The sequence below is a fragment of the Paralichthys olivaceus genome, chromosome 19, assembly GCF_024713975.1.
Source record: "Paralichthys olivaceus isolate ysfri-2021 chromosome 19, ASM2471397v2, whole genome shotgun sequence".
Classification (NCBI taxonomy): domain Eukaryota; kingdom Metazoa; phylum Chordata; class Actinopteri; order Pleuronectiformes; family Paralichthyidae; genus Paralichthys; species Paralichthys olivaceus.
This window is the reverse complement of record NC_091111.1, coordinates 15950373-15966692: the sequence shown is the minus strand read 5'-3', so window position 1 is coordinate 15966692 and position 16320 is coordinate 15950373. Positions and strand designations below refer to the sequence as shown.

The 16320-nt window shown below is 39.4% G+C and overlaps 1 protein-coding gene across 1 annotated transcript in view; it reads right to left on the bottom strand.

Annotated features, from left to right (window-relative positions):
• Positions 1-619: 619 nt before the first annotated feature.
• dlgap2b (discs, large (Drosophila) homolog-associated protein 2b) overlaps positions 620-16320 on the bottom strand; it is a 64940-nt gene continuing 49239 nt past the window's right edge. Inside the window, exons 4-7 of the mRNA XM_069515671.1 lie at positions 15434-15651; positions 13177-13330; positions 11742-11961; positions 620-7989 (exon numbers count right to left, since the gene is read on the bottom strand). Of these exons, the coding sequence (XP_069371772.1) occupies positions 7175-7989; positions 11742-11961; positions 13177-13330; positions 15434-15651 (1407 nt within the window). The 3' untranslated portion in view covers positions 620-7174. The remainder of the gene's footprint in view (positions 7990-11741; positions 11962-13176; positions 13331-15433; positions 15652-16320) is intronic.

Below are 16320 nucleotides of genomic sequence, written 5' to 3'. Positions count from 1 at the left end.
ATGGAAATAATTGGAATAAGGACATATTTTATTGTGTTTAAATTCATACATTAAAATGTAAAGCCTAATAATCTCATCCTACAACTTTCTCTAACTTCAGCGTTATCATTATCGTCCTTCAACACTTGATAAACACTTAACTAATGTGAGGTCCATCAACCATCTGTTATACCTCCTCACTGTATTTCCACAATGTGGAAGCACTATATTGATATATACTGAACTTTTGTTAAATCGCTTTTGATGAAAATTATACAGCAATAATTAATGCTATTGTTTTATTTCCCAGCCCTTATCACTAGGCCCTTTACTAAATCTTCAATGTAAAAACAATTGAGAATAAAAGTATATTTTACTGTAGATCTTTATTGGCATCAGTAAAATGTCTCTTCAGTGATGACTCCTGGATTAAATCCAAAGTAAATCTTACTGTGTAAAAATTACCTTTTCTTTTGAACATTTCTTTTAAAGGAATCCCTCTTATAAATCTGTATTTTCTTGAATAATGCATGTGCCCAACTGAATTACATCTCTTTAGTGTGAGCGTTTCGCCACAGGCAAAATAAATTACTATTAAAATGAAAACTGCAATAGAGCACTGACTTTGGGGAATTTATCCTTTATCAGTGTAACTACACCTGACCTGACCGCTGTGTATTTCCTCAGGCTTAGGATTGAGCTCGATTATGGTGCCGGTGGTTTGCAAAGATGAGCGGATGGATAGATCAATGGGCTGATGAATGGATGTATGATTTGACATAGGACAATTAGCAGGACTCGAGTGTGTATAAGTCGAGAATCCCAGCTGATTCTGTCGGATTTACGAAATTTAAAAACTAGGTTTGTGTAGCTCTTATTTTTTTTTTACAAGAGCTGTACAATACACAAGCATGTTGTTCATAGCCACATACATATATACATACAGTGGTGATGCCCCCATGGATGCAAGGTGGGTTAACTTTTTATGTATGATATATCACAACAAACCATTACAAATCAATGGCCTGCCACAATCATGAGGTAGAGGTCCTGAATAAATCCTTTACCCTTGTACGGTATGAAAGTATTTTAAAAGTTCCCCTCTAGCCTCTTCATTGTACCTGTAATTGACATATTGATCTTTTTGCTGCTGTGACTTACTAGTAGCTGGGTTTAAAAGATCATTGTTATTCAGTGATTCACTACAAGTAAAGTTTAAGATTTGTCATCATTAAACAAGGGTGTGCCATCGACGGACTGGATCCACTGAACAATCTCCAAAACTTCAAGTTCATTCAGTTCGGGGACGTGAATATCAATATCTGCAATATGTTGCTTTGTCGGATAGACGACTTACAAACTCTGCACTCTGCTTCTAATGAGCTCATTAAAGTAAACAGCTGCTGTTTACCTTCGCCACTAAATATTAACACTTTGACATGAACCTTTCCAGATACTATTTCAGCCCAGTGTACATTATGTGAGAGAACTGGTTGTTGTTCCAGAGATGCTGTCTGAGGCCACTAATAACAAGTGCCTTATATAACACTGCACCTGCCCAATACATCTGGCTATAAGTTAAATAGTATATGCAGGAATTTGCAGACTGGACGATTTCCAACTATACATATAGAGAATATTTTTCTGCAAACGTGTGTTGATTTCGAATATTAAATCATCACCCACCACCCTTGAATTGAGAGTATTTGTATGAATACTGGTAGTATCCATCCTTACTTTAAAGCTGATATTAAAAATGAAGCTGAATACAAAATACCTTCAATGCCAAAGTCACAACTACTGAAAGCCACTGACTTGAGTACACATCTAAAATGGTCTTTTTCATACATCATTACTTTTTAAGTATTAAAACCAGATTCATGATATCAGCAAGAAGCAGCATTGATTTGCGGTGGTTTGAAGAACAAAGCTGTAATGTTGGTCATAACCTGCCTTCTAGGATATTTCAAATAAAGACGCACTACTGTGTGCTGACCGTATTCCTCGCTCTCCGCTTAAAGAAAACGTATACAATGGTAAAGCAAGAGGGTGAATCACTACTAAACCAATGAATTTGAACAAAACTGTAATATTAAAACATAACAAATAAAAACAAACAAAATAAACAATCCTATGAATTTTGCCAAATAAAAAACTTTATGCATGTTTTCAATTTAAATATATTCCAGTGTTGCCGTAGAGATTTTAAATGGAACATTTGAGAATTGTGTCTTGTTGTCAATGCCAGTGTGTTTTTAGTGTTAACTTGACACAAGGCAAACATGTGGGACAATCCTGTAATCTTTCTTCTTTGGGTTTGTTAAACTCAATATGCACTAATACATGTTTCATCTTGAAAAATCTACTTGATTCAATGTGGGAACAGATGAAAACATTTAAATGTATTAAACATACTCAGTGAGTGGGACAGTAGCTTCAACTTATGATGCATCTTATTTTTCTTAACAGGTGGAAAATGTTGATGAGTCAGACAAAATGTATGAAAAACTGGATTAACAACATATAAAAAAATACAGAATAAAGCGGTTCCCTACCAGACCTACCGTACTCTCTACGCCCCCCAGCTAAGCTACGGACGCCTACAATGGGGGAAAAAAATAGAAAAAGGAAAAAAGACAAACCAAAATAAAAAATATGATAACTCAGTAAAAAAAGCAAGGCATATAGAGAGGAGTCAGTAAGCCAGACCCATGCTGTGTACTTGTTGTGCGTCAGGGTGTGTCAACTACTCACTATGGACATGCTACAAGTCAGTTTCATCTTTGGATGCCATTGTAAAGCTATGACCCCCATTTTGTCATTAAAATGACCATAAACATAAACATCATAAACATTTTAATCCATTGTTTTATATCAATTTATGAAAAATACATAAGGCCAATAAAAGTTGTAAATGAAAATCCACAAGAAACACCACAATAATAAGCGAAACAAAAATAAATCAAAAACAAAAAATATCACATATCACATTTAATTTGTTAAACAAAATAAGCATACGCTAACAAATGCAGGCTTAAACTATGTTTCTGAAAAGAATGCTTTAGAACTTTTGACAAAATCTGATTCACTAAACAATGCAGTCTGAGATCCCTGAAAATTGCAATGCGAGTGATGTCAAACAGAGGAACACGTTTTCTCTACGAAACCGTGAATAAATGCAGGAAAAATAGCACATGGGTAGAAAAGGATTTATATTGAAGCAGTGTTACAGGTTCAGGCGAGATCAGATTCCATCCAAAAACCTTTGTCACAGAGTGGGCACAGTTGTTGCATCAGATCTCTGGATAACATAAAAAGTGTTAACAAAAACTCAAATGGGGAAGTTGACTACGTACAGTTACATATTAGATTGACAATTCAGAATTTCTCACACTAAACAATTATATATTTCATTGCACAAAATATGGTTGCATTGTCAAAAAATAACTGTAAATACCCTTTGTCTTTTTTTTTTTTTAGGTGTATAGCTTTCATTGATGTATTTTAATATTTAGATCAATATCTGTAATTTTGCTACATTTCAACTTGTTTTAAGGGTAGAGAAATTGTTTTCTTTGGGCTAAATGATGGAATGATGACGAACACTGGGTTTAAATGTATTTATATAACTGGGTGAGTTCCCTGGCTTCATTCAGTCACTAGTTCAATTTGATATAAATTCATCAGAATGTTGAGTATTTGCATTTCCAATTATATTATATATTTGTTTTCTACTTGTCTGTACAAGTCAGTGAATTTTTTTTGTTTTATGTGTGATGCACCTATGATTGTTAGTATGATGTTACGAAGCACACGTATGCTACAACATGGCAGAAATCTCAGGAATCTCACCAACAAACCATCGGACGCTCGTATGCCTATAAGCTAAAATGAGAGCAATGGGAATGAAACGGCTGCTTTGCAGGAAAAACTAAAACAACCGTTCGTGTCGCCCGTGGCTCATGCAAAAATTAAATTATATTAAAACAAAAAGGAAAGAAATATTTAATTTTTTAAGAGCCGCTGATATTTTCTGTCAACATCATTCCATTCCTGGCATTGATGACTTGCGTGAAGGCTTAACATAAACACCTAATATCTATAACTGTAAATATTCAGATGGCGTAAAAATACAACAGATAACATACGACTTGCATAGAATGAATGAATGTAGATTGGAGACATCATGATTGGCCAGTCCTCAGCACCTTTAAATTACTTTGCATTCCCCAAACAATGGGAATAGATGTAAAGTAAGGGATGCCATTGCAATCCCCTCTTAATCATTCAAAAAGCAAAAATATGAAGACAAGCCTTTCCAAAGTTTTTTCTTTTTCATATATATATATATATATATTAAAACGATTATAGGCTAAATGTTGTCACAGTCATATGCCTTTCACTGAAATTATTTATGATTTATTCTAACCCAACCTTTGGCTGGACTGCGATGGAAAAACGCAAAAATTCTTTTATTTGGGTTTATAACAATTATAAATAGGTTATAAGCTTTTTAAAAACGCTTATTCTGTATTGCAAACAGTGAAGAATGGCAACAATACATTTGAGTTTACCCTTTACCTTTTTTCTCTTTGTACCAAAACCTCAGAGTTATGGAGTTGCTGCTAAAAATTAGCAGCACCACATGCCTTGATGCAGTGTTCCTCTTTAACACAAACATTAGATTATCAAGGCAAATGAATTATTTAGCTAGGAATTTTAGCTCAGGTTTGATGAGATACTGTAACAGATGTGTGGAGTGGAGCTACTGCAATAATCGAAAAGGAAATATCTGCCTTTACTCTTTTTATTTTGTGGCTTTGATTTAGATTCTTACCTCTGGTACAACCTTTTTATAAATATCATCTTTTTCAAAATGCCACTTTTTTCTGCAAGAACTGTCTTTTGGTCGTGCAAAGGAGGAAGTGGATCCACTCTCTCTGTATAAAGTGAAAGCTGTAGCCTCTCCTTTATCACAAGTCCTTTTGCAAGGTTCACATTTCAGTCAGGGGTCTGATACATACAGGCTTTCCATGCTCCTGTGCTGCAGTGATCATCCACAGAGGAGTGCTGTCAAACTTGGAGACGTTTGTTGTCGGCCTTGGTTCCACGGGCCTCCGTATTAACTTTGGTACGCCATGTTGGGACAATGGAGCGGATGAGTGGTTGAGGGAAATGCCAATGGCTAATGAACGACAATCATTTTATGAGCAACAGACAAAATGAGCAATTGGCCAAATATAGCAGGTGATCGAGGGCTCCCACCCCTTACGGTTTGACAGGAGCCCAGCTAAGCCATCACTAGTGAGGCGGTGTTAGTACATTCAGTGGTACTGCACCTCAGGGGACACGTTAGAGAGGTAGAGGCCCTCAGTGGCTCTGATTGTCTACTTATAGGGACCGATGTTTCACTGTCATCTTTCCGCAGAGATGAACCTGCCCAGCATGAAAACTCCCATCTTTACCAGAGAAATGTGACATTTTAAAAAAGGTGAATTTGGTAGAATTTAGTCCATATCTCTGAAGATACTTAACCGAATCAGTAAACAACAAAGTCGGAGGCCATTGGTTATCATCTGATGAAGAATTAGCCTCTAGGGGCAACGGCCAATATTTTGGGGCTTCTAGTGTAGACAGCAGATATCTGGTTAAAGTCTTCTGTTCACTGTTTATAGTCCAACTAGCGATACTTGTTGGTGTTTTAGGTCCAGATGACATTTTGTCTAATCTCAAATTAACAGCTGCAGATAAATAATACAGCCAATAACATACACTAAGCATTTCTCCACACGGACTCTTAACCTGCGGGACTAGAAATGAAAACCACAAGGCTTCCAGACCCAAAATCTTGTACCTCGCCGTTTATAGAGCTTACTCATGGGATCGGTAAGACACTTTACATTCACAGCGCAGTCACCACTGCACGAAAAACAAAAGGCGAAACACCGGTATGAACTACAAACCTTCTTATGAAGTACAAAAAAAGCTGGATGGCGGAACACGATGAAGTAAATGGCGGCAGACCTCAAAGACTGGAAAAAAGTGCTGTGTTTGGTTTAGAACCACAACTCCTGCTCTAACCCCTCTCAGAGCTGGCAGCACAGTATGTCTATAACTGCAAACAGTACAAGTATTGAATATAAGTTTCTCTATATACAAAATGGTACATTTATATACATGTACAGAGTTAGAACACGAATGCAGTTTGTGCAAGAATGAACTGAAGCCGATACATTCACACTTCATGATCACTGTGAATCCCCTTCACTGTGTTTCTCTCCACATGTTGTTAGACTATGAAATCACTGTAAACTATTTTCGCCAGGGGCCACAGAGCCAGTCGACAAAGCCTTGAGACAGAGTCATCCATAATAATATTCCAGAGAATTGGGCTTTTAAACGTTGTTATTAGGGCTATTATGAGTTATTGTTAGCACTATGTAATATTTCTTAATTCTTTACAGTAACTTCTTTTTGTAAGCTAGACATTTTCAAAAAGCCCATTTCAACTGGAACTGGCTGCAAAATGGATGAAGGCCATGGCAGAGGAATGCTTAGATTAGAACAACTAAAAAGTAAATTATATATCAATATATTCATAAATAATTTGTTTATCTTTAATGCACTCGTTAAAAAACTAGGGTTTTATAAAGTTATTCACAGTTTTTATTCAGTATTCTCAGGAGGTGCTTAAAAGAATGTTTCTACATGAAGAGAAACTGGAATGAACATGAGCTTGAGCTATTCAAATTCATGTGCAGAAACAGGCCCACTTATTCCTCACCTGACACATGGCTGATTATAGAGTTTGATCATTCAACGACCCTCAGACCTCCAATCGTGTTTACTGTAATTGACGTTTCTCTGAAGGTCGGGTATTTAAGACAGTCGAGAGAAGATAATGCTGCACTCGTTGGCACTTGAGGATCTGAACATCAGCCACATTCTCTCTCACATTCTCATGTCACCTCATTCTGGTGTAAAACATAATCATTCTCATTTATTCCATGGCTAAGCAAGACACTTGTTAAAAGATTGCTTGAACAACATTGTAACCTGTTCAAGAGATGACAGACTCTGTGTCTGCATAGAGTAAAGGGACATCTAACAACAGCACTTCCCTGCCTCTCGTGGTAAATGTCAGGTTTTTACCCTGGCTTCCTCGTCTCATTTTATAGGATGCGTATGGGAATGATTAGAATGACATAGACAGATATGACATGGGCCCACTGGTGTACTTTCTGCTCCATAGTTCTAGACTGGCGCTTCTGTGACCAGCTGTGTGGGCACCTGAGTCCGGCTGCTTGTGGGGCTTTTGCTTTTTGATGATCTCCCAGGGGAAGTCCTCTATTGGAAGTGGGCTGGCAGGGCTGCCCGACCCCTCTGGCGTGCTTTCAGGGGTTCCCTCTATGATCTCAATCCGGGGTGGGTCCATGAAATCCATTATGCTGAAGGGTGCAGGCTCTGGCTGGCACATCACCGACTTGTCCTCTGTATTCTGTCGAATGGACCAACTGGAGCCTGCTTGAATTCCTACGGACACTCTGTCGTCTGTTTGTGTGGTGCTGTCACTGCACGGCTCCCGGCACAAAGTCCACATATTGTAGCACTGAGTAAAATTGAAGAAGTTGCTGTTGAAAGTTTTCAATTCCCCACAGACGTCTCTACGCAGCTCTGCCAGCTCATAGCGCATTGCTGAGATTTCATCCTTCCACTGCATGTTGAAGGCAGCGACCATGTTCGCAGACTCCTTGAAGGCCTGAAGGGCCTGAGGGACTGGTGGCTCAGAGGTGGATACTGGGGAGGCAGTGGGGATCCTGTATGAAGGCGGGGAAGCCGGTGGAACAGAGATGGCTGTTATGGTGGAGCTAGTACTGTGCTGGCTGCGAGCAGCAGCAGTCTCTCTCTCCAGCCTTTCCAGCTCCGCATAGGCAGAGGAGCTAGCACCGTCATCATCCTCTATCATGTCTTCATTTAGTAAAGAGGTCCCATCCACAATATCATATCCCTCTGGAAGAAAAATTTGAATATGCAAACAGAAGGACATTCAACGTGAAAGGAACAGCTGGAGTGTGATTTGATTTGGATTCTCAATCAGAAAGTAAACACATATCTATGGAAAACATACAGTATGTGAGTGGCAAATAATTCCAATGACATACAGATCATTTCCTGTTTGGCTCTAACCCAGCACGGACTGGGGTGCAGTCCAAATGTGACTATGCCTGAAATAGATTTGTACAAAACCTATATAAAGAAAACTGTTTTGATTAATATGTAAGAATCTGGTTGGTGGAATTGATAGCATGTGTTTTAAAGTTTCTTATCATGTGGTGTTCAAGTTTAACTTTTAACAAAATGGCTTAGAGAGTCAGCTACCATCCTTCCTGAGTGAGTATATGAATATACACCTTTTAGGAAGCCTAATTATTGTCATTAAACTCACATACTGTAGACTTTTCACAATGTTTTTACACTGCCTTCTCAGTCATCTCAAGGCTTCTTTCCATCTTTTCACTGCACAGCACAGCAAAGAGTGGAATTAAACACGAAATGCATCAATCCTTATCAAATGATGAATCCCATTTTCTGAGAACCATATTTCTCAAAACATATCAAGATGTCGACTGAAAAATTTGTGCCATTTTGTGCAAAAGAAAAGATGTAAAGGGAGCAGAGGAATCACAACCCACTGGGCCAAGAAGCAGATATGAACCCTATTGAACATATCAGGTCCAAGGTGGCAGATTAGACCGTATGAAGAAAGTAACCCAGTGAGGGGAGGGCTCGCTCCCCCCTTCAGGGCTGCACCAGGAAGAGGCTGCAATCCCACAGTCAAAGACAGCTGACAGACTCGATGCAAACGGTTAGACTTTGCCACATGTGGCTTTTTTTAAAAAGATGTCAAATTTTCATGGAAAGAAAGAATAAAGTTTACACATGTACAGCAGACAGATGCTGCTCTCACACATGATTGGAGACAGTGGCAATGCGATAACATTCAGAGCTATTTTATGGCTGGGATATGAAGACATTGTGACTGCTGCACACTAGAGGATTTTCACATTTTAACCGATTTTAAAATCGTTGGAGAACACAGACATAACGATCGATCACCTATATTTAATCTTTCAATCGAGAGAACGCACACACTTGATGACCCAGAGGAAACGCAGGGCCACAAACGCGATTCCAGGAACTCTTAGAATAAAACCAAGCATGGAGGCGGACTGCAGCTTGTTGCATTTGTTTGTGTAATGTTTTGCACAAACAGGACAGGACACATTAAACAAGTACTCGTACTGTCCTCGTACTTGTCCTCAAAACAAACAGAAGTCTTGTAGGCAGCCATGTTCTCGCTCTAATTGGCTATCGCGTGTTTTTGCTCACTTTCCCATTCGCTGTTCCTTTCTTACTGATTGAGTCTCACAGATTTGAAACCAAAATCAGGTGGATTATCCTCAAGTGTGCAGCAGGCACAAGTTTGAGAAGTACATCTCTCATACATATACACTTATAATGTGGTCTAAGAACACTTAAATAGAGACATGTTAAACAACTCACAAAAGCCAGAATCACATTCATCAATGTCATCAATATTAAGATGTGAACATTTTCAGATAAAAATCAGTGTCTGAGGTTTTGTGAGTTGTTTGAAACTGTTTGCTACGAGGAAACATAACGAGATATTTCTACCAGCTATATTTTATAAACTCTAAATATTATTTTATACTGAGAAGGCAGTGCAAAAACACACATATACATAGATATATGTATGCGTGTCAACATTAAAATACCTGCAACAATCATCACTGATGCCTCCAGTTGTTCTTTCCCCCTGGTTATCCTTCAAGAGATGGATGGTCAAATGGAGAGGGGTTTGCTGCTCGGGATCCCTGCCCCACTCAAGGGCCCACTAGCCTCACACGGGGTTTGGTTCATACGGCTTAAAATTCAATTAGTATTAAATTCTAACTTAACAGAAATGATTCCAGGAATCAGTAGTTTATCAATTTTAAGGCTACTATTCCCTCAGAACAGTGCAAAGAGTACACCAAATCAGAAATATTATTTACAGTATGTCTTCACTAGGAGGTGACGGTGCTGTATATAACTAATCACCATCCACTGAACCCTTCCTCTGGTTTACTTTAGCCTTATCTGACATGTTGTAAATAAAGCATCCTGCCAATCTTTGAATACAACTTCACAACACATTCTACAGTCGTTTCGCCCTTATAGAGCTGACAGATTTGGAGCAGAGACCTAAATGAATAGAGTTCAGCAAATAAGACGGTGGGATTGGAGAACACTTCTTTATCCTTCTGTCACAGCGAAGAAATTGCAGATGGAAAACCCAATTGAAGATGAGAGGATTCCGAAAAACAAAAGTCCAGATTGAACAAGAAAACAAAGCCCACAAAATGAGTTAAAAGTGCAAATGTCTCCAATATTCAACTGACAGAATAGTGTACAAAAACAATTCAAAATCCAGGTCATAGTATATAAAAATGCACGTAATTAAAGAAAAAAGTTTCAATAGGGTTCATAGCTTTACTCTTGCAGGCAAACACCAAATGCACTTAGTGAGGGAGTTACTGCAAAGACTGGTTGCACAAAGAACCTGAAATGTGTCATTTTAGGGATTGATTGCACGTCCTGCGTTGCACAAAACCTTGAAATCCTTGCATGTTGCATTAAAAATGTACTTTGAATTGAGTCGTAGACTAAATTCACTGGTTTCAGTAACAGCACGGTGAGTATACACAGTCGTGTGTGATTATTACTAACGATGAAATATTCCCAAATAAAATAAAATTTGCTCTATTGGGAACTTGCAGATGAAGACCACAATGATTAGGAGAAAGTACGTTTTGTGATGATGTTTACATTCCAATTGTTACTTTGACAGAAACCTCTGCTCACAAGGTTGAGTTTCATGCAAAACAACACAATACTGCAAAGAACTGCAGGCTGTCAAATTGTTGTAGTGGATTAAACCATCAGTGGGCAGTTCCTTTGTGCAACCAGTGTGTGTATGTGCATGTGTTCTAGTCTTTTGAGATTGTCGACTTACCTTTAATTGGTTACAAGATTTCGTTTTTTTTATTTAATGAGGTCAATTGCAAGGTGAGTTGCAAAGCATATGCTTATGTGTTGGTGGAACAGAGCAGGGGAAGGACAGGCAGAAGGCTTGTCCAGTGTATCCTCGCAACACAAATATGTCAAAAAACCTGCCGCTCCCCTACCCCTGGCCCGTTTTGGATTTCACCCCTTCCTAAGTAACTCAGACGCTTCGCACAACACATATATAACACCACAGTTTAACATGCTCAGGGTAGGGCCTATTCCTCTTAGGCATGCCATGTGTTGTGGCTGTGTTGGGATATTGTGTGCTGTGAGCGTGTGCTGCCATCTGAGTGTTTAAAATGCAACCCTCCCCGCCCATATCCCAGTCTACAGCTTGGCAACACCCCAAGTTACCAACCAGAAGCCTGGCTAATGATGCATGAATCGTGCAGAGTAACATACAAGCAAATCCATCTGAACAATCAGGGAGTATGCAGAGGCAAAAACAACAAAAACACACGCACACCATAGTTTCCAAAGAAAATAACTGGGATCATTCAGCCCGGCATCTCTGAAGCTCAAGGGTTCCCCACTGTACATATGTAGGTATGTCAGGTTTGTGCGCATGTATAGGATGTATGAGGATATGTAGTCTAAGCCCTCTCTCATTTAGGGGGGGGATTTTTTTTTACCTGTTGTGGATCTGAGAGTTGAAGTGACAGTGGAGGATGTCATTGAAGGCAAGCAGTCGTCATCTTGGGAATAACCAGCCTGAATTGCACGGAGGTAACTGTGGCTTCGAGTGCGGAACGAACCAGGCAGGTCCAAGGCCTCCATGGCCTGGGATTCTACTTCACTAAAAACGGACTCGCAAACTGACTCAAACTGGCCATTGATCTCAGTCTCACTCACCTGAGAGACAAAAACAGGAATAGCAGTCCTTAATTTTTCCTCTTCCTTTCTCTTTCTCACTTTGATTCTTCCCCTTTGCACAGCAAATATGAAGGAGTGTTAGCATAAGGAAATGCCACTGTCACTTCCGACCTTAAACTGAATAAATGTCAAGATCAAATTAGAGAAAGGGCAGATGACAACAAAAAACAATCAGAGAAATATTTAGTTTGTGTGTCAAAGCATTTCATTTACCAAACTAGGAAAAACACAGTAGTTTCAGTTGTGTATCTCGTAACTCTAGCAAATACAAATGTTGTAAATTCTAGCCGATACAAGATGAAATCATTTGTTGGTCGTGTAATATTAAAAAGGTTCAGTTCTGTTTGATCCTGTCATATTTTGTCTACAAAACAGTAGTAAAAATCAACATATATATATATATAAAAATATAAACATCATCTTTTCCTTATTACGTCAGTGTTTAACATTCTAAATGCTGTTGCAGAGAATGGATGAGTTTCAATAATTCAAGATTCTATTATTACACTCATTAAACATTGTAGTTATCAATAATAGAATTAGTGTTAGCGTCTCTCTTCCGTTACTCATCCATACAGAGACTCAGTTGCTGGTGTGTCACAGATCTTCTTACTGCAGCAGCCACGTCTTTTGCCACCAGGGCGATCGATAACAGACCCGCACAATTGATCCAACTGTATAGTTTCTTAGCAGGGTTTGAAAAAAAGGGAGGGGGACCTAAAATGGATGGTGTTTGATGTGAGGTTAGACAATAATAAGTCTCTACTTTTAAACATTAGCTGTTGTCTAAGAAGATAAGATAAAGATAAGCTACCTAGCTGGCACGTCACAACAACAGGACAGTAATAATTAGTTTCCAGCAATCCTTGGGCCAAATCAGGACAGACTCTCAGATATTACGTCCAGATAAACAGGTCTGTGTAGCTCTGAACACTAGAAATACAAACTGTAAACAACATTAGACTGTGTCTGGACCTGATTCAGATGTGGGCTTAAGCAACAAATCTGTCCAAAACAGCACAAATCAGTTATTTCCTACGACTACTAAACAATCAGCTGTGGACCTCCAGTATGGACGCCTGTGGATGTTTTACTGTGATGCCCTCAACACAAAGCTTCTTTCCACAAAACGACGAAATGTTTGCTCTCTTTGTCATCACGTGTCGCTGTGCCATGCATATGTTTGAGACTCACCTGGCTGACGCAGCTAGCCTGACTGAGGGTGCTGACTGCGCGCATGTAGCTCTGGTTGCGAGATCGGAAGGGCGGGGGATGGAAGGAGGCAGGGTCCAGCGTGACACTGGGGTGGGGCCGCATTTCTCTTGTGGTTTGCAAGTGGTAGCCCTGGCTGAACAAGAGCAGGGAGGAAAGAGGGTTGCAATATTAGTAAGCCAAATGTAAAACTGAATTCAAAAAAATCTAGTGGATAGAATATACTGTTGTGTATGGATTCTTCTTTTTTGTATAATTCATGATTAGGTATTTCCAAAGTGATTATGAGCATTTGAATGACTCATCTCCTCATGGCATTATCTGAACCACTGGGATCAACACTGCACTATTTTTAATGACTACAGTTGTTACAGCTTCTAGTCTCGCTCCAAGTTTCCTTTGAGAAAAACAGCAACTCTCATCCCAAAACTACATCAGTGAGTGTGTAAGAAACAATGAGAGCCAGCAGCTGCAACAATAAGACATTATCACAGTCTTGCCAGAGGCTGAAAAACAGGGAGGTTGATTTGTTTGTGGACAAAAGCAGAAGTGATCAGACCCCCGCTGAGACGACGGGAACAGAAATAGCACCGAGCACTGAGTGGCAGGAGGGATGACAGATGCATGACGCCTCCCCAGGTTCACAGAATTTGGTTTTAACTGAAATCCACACTGCCTGGAAATAATCCAGCTCTAGGGAGCAGGTATCATACGGTGATGATTAAGAAATTATTAGTTAGAGATGGAGAACTCCATGATGTCCAATTTGCTTTTGATTGTTAAGGATCTACAATTTGTTGTCCACTTACTATATTTTTATGTTATTTCACAGTCACCTTGACCACTGCAGAGACCTTTGCAGCAAATGAGCTGTATATCTAAACCTTTCATTATTATTAATCAGAGTAAGAATACAATTAATTAAAAGTTGCAGTGCTTCCACCATCATTACTTCCCCTTTAGACTGAGCCCGTTTAAACCTGCTCTCTTGAGTCTCACATTGTATAAATGTGACAGTTTCGCCACAGACCTGTCAACAACACTGTGATAAAAATGAGGCACATCGCCCGTGTAAGATGTTGAGCAAATATTGAACCAGCAGACAAAAAAAAGGTCACAAACAAAAACCCCATTTACTGCTGAAACGCTCAGCAGAGCAGTGCTTTAACTGATCGCATGAAACGGTCATGGATCAAGAACCTGGCCAACGATGCTCAGGAGCAGGTTATTAATGTCATTATGAAGAAAAACGAGGAAGAACAGCCTCGCTCAAAATATCAGCTAAATGTAGTTGTCCTGGTATTTGTAAAATGATGTAAATAAACTATAACACAAACTCCCTCTATTTTGTATCAGAGCAGTTTCGTTGGGAATCACCAAATACTGTTGAAGCTATTCAATTCTCTCATGGACAGCAGCTGAGTAACAATCTGGATTTCTTTGACAGCACGTAGACAAAGCAGTGAGTCTGTGTTAAATGGTTCCGATTTATGGAAACAAAAAGGCTGAGACTGTGAAGTGATTTTTTATTATTTATTGAAAGCAAGGTTTTAGAATTTGTGAAAACTACTTTGCATGACCCCCCCCCCCCCTGCTCCCACGTAAAACACTGAATAAATGTTTTCCAGAAACACTTACAGTAGCACGTCGTCGGTTGATAAAGTGCAGTGAAGCTGTTGCAGATTTGCATTCCAGTCATTCCCCAAAAGTTATTACGTATTCCTTAAAATAACAGTGTGTAGTAGTTTGAATACAGTGCTGAATAAAGGTCTTTCTGCAGCACGGACATGCACTTTCATGGGTCACTGAAATTAAGCCGCTGATCAAAGTTATTGACGTGGCCTCTGCGATGTTACTCAAAAGTATTTAACAGTGTTGAAGCTTGAGAAAGCAAACACCTGAACCAACAACATACCTGCCATCATATTTGTATGGTTGTGTGTGAGTTTGTGTACTTAGGTAACTGTGCGACACTGAAGTGAACCCGTACTGACCCCATGGTACAGTCTATTTCCCATTTCCAAGTATTTTTGTCAATTCCAGACACAAAAGTCTAACATCTGTCCTCAGCATTGAGAAGATGCACACTGCAATAAAATCTAAGCATGCAGTAATTAACATTTTTATTGGTCCTAAACCCTCCATCAATTCATGAGCTGTTCCTATGAATAATAAAGATTGAGGTTGATTTCACACACAGATTTGGCATGGACACGTTGAGCTCGGCAGCCAGACCTACCTGTGGGAGTCAAAATGGGCTCTCTGCATGGCTGATTTGAGGACTAGAGCATCGGGCCGAATGGCTTTCTGAGGGGAGGTCTTAGGGCTGGTGTCAGAGTCGCCACTTTCATCATCCACCTCTCCCATCGCTTTGACGTAGCTACTGCTGCGCATCCGCCGACACGGGATCTCCTCATCTTTGTCGCCGGGGTATCCACTCCACTCATCCTGGGGCACCTGTGGCAGATAACACACTGCATTAAATACTACACGCGCAACAATTCTCAAACCCAATGCTCAAAAGAGAACAATTCAATTGCAGTTTTCAGGGTAAAAGGTCTGAAATGAAGTTGCTTGAATGAAGATACAAGAGGTTTATTTCCACATGGAGACACTGATCCAAATGTCCAGGGGTCAAGCTGCTGCAGTATGATGTATGGTTGTCAAGGGTTTCACATTTGTTTGATTTATTTGTGGCAGCCAAACACAATACCAACATTGACTGCCACGTAGAGCACTCATTTAAAAAAACTTTTTTTTTACGATGGGTAAAATCTGATTTTATTGTATAGCTGCACAGAACATTGATTTACTCCTTCTCTGCACATCCACACACAGACAAACACCCTGAAAATTGACCTATCAGTCATAGTGGGACCGGCCATCCAGAGCATCCAAAAAAATCCATAAAGTTTTAACCATTCATATCATTTGGAGTGATGTTTGAGTATACTGCATGCATGTGCCAATACTGTGCTCATTGGCCAATCACAATATGTAATTAATCCTCACTGATCCGATTCAGTTCCAGAATAGCTTGATTTCACGTCAAACACTGTTTAGATCAGATCACTAATCGGATGTTAAATCAAGGCATGAACAGGGCCATAGTGTCCAGAGTGCATT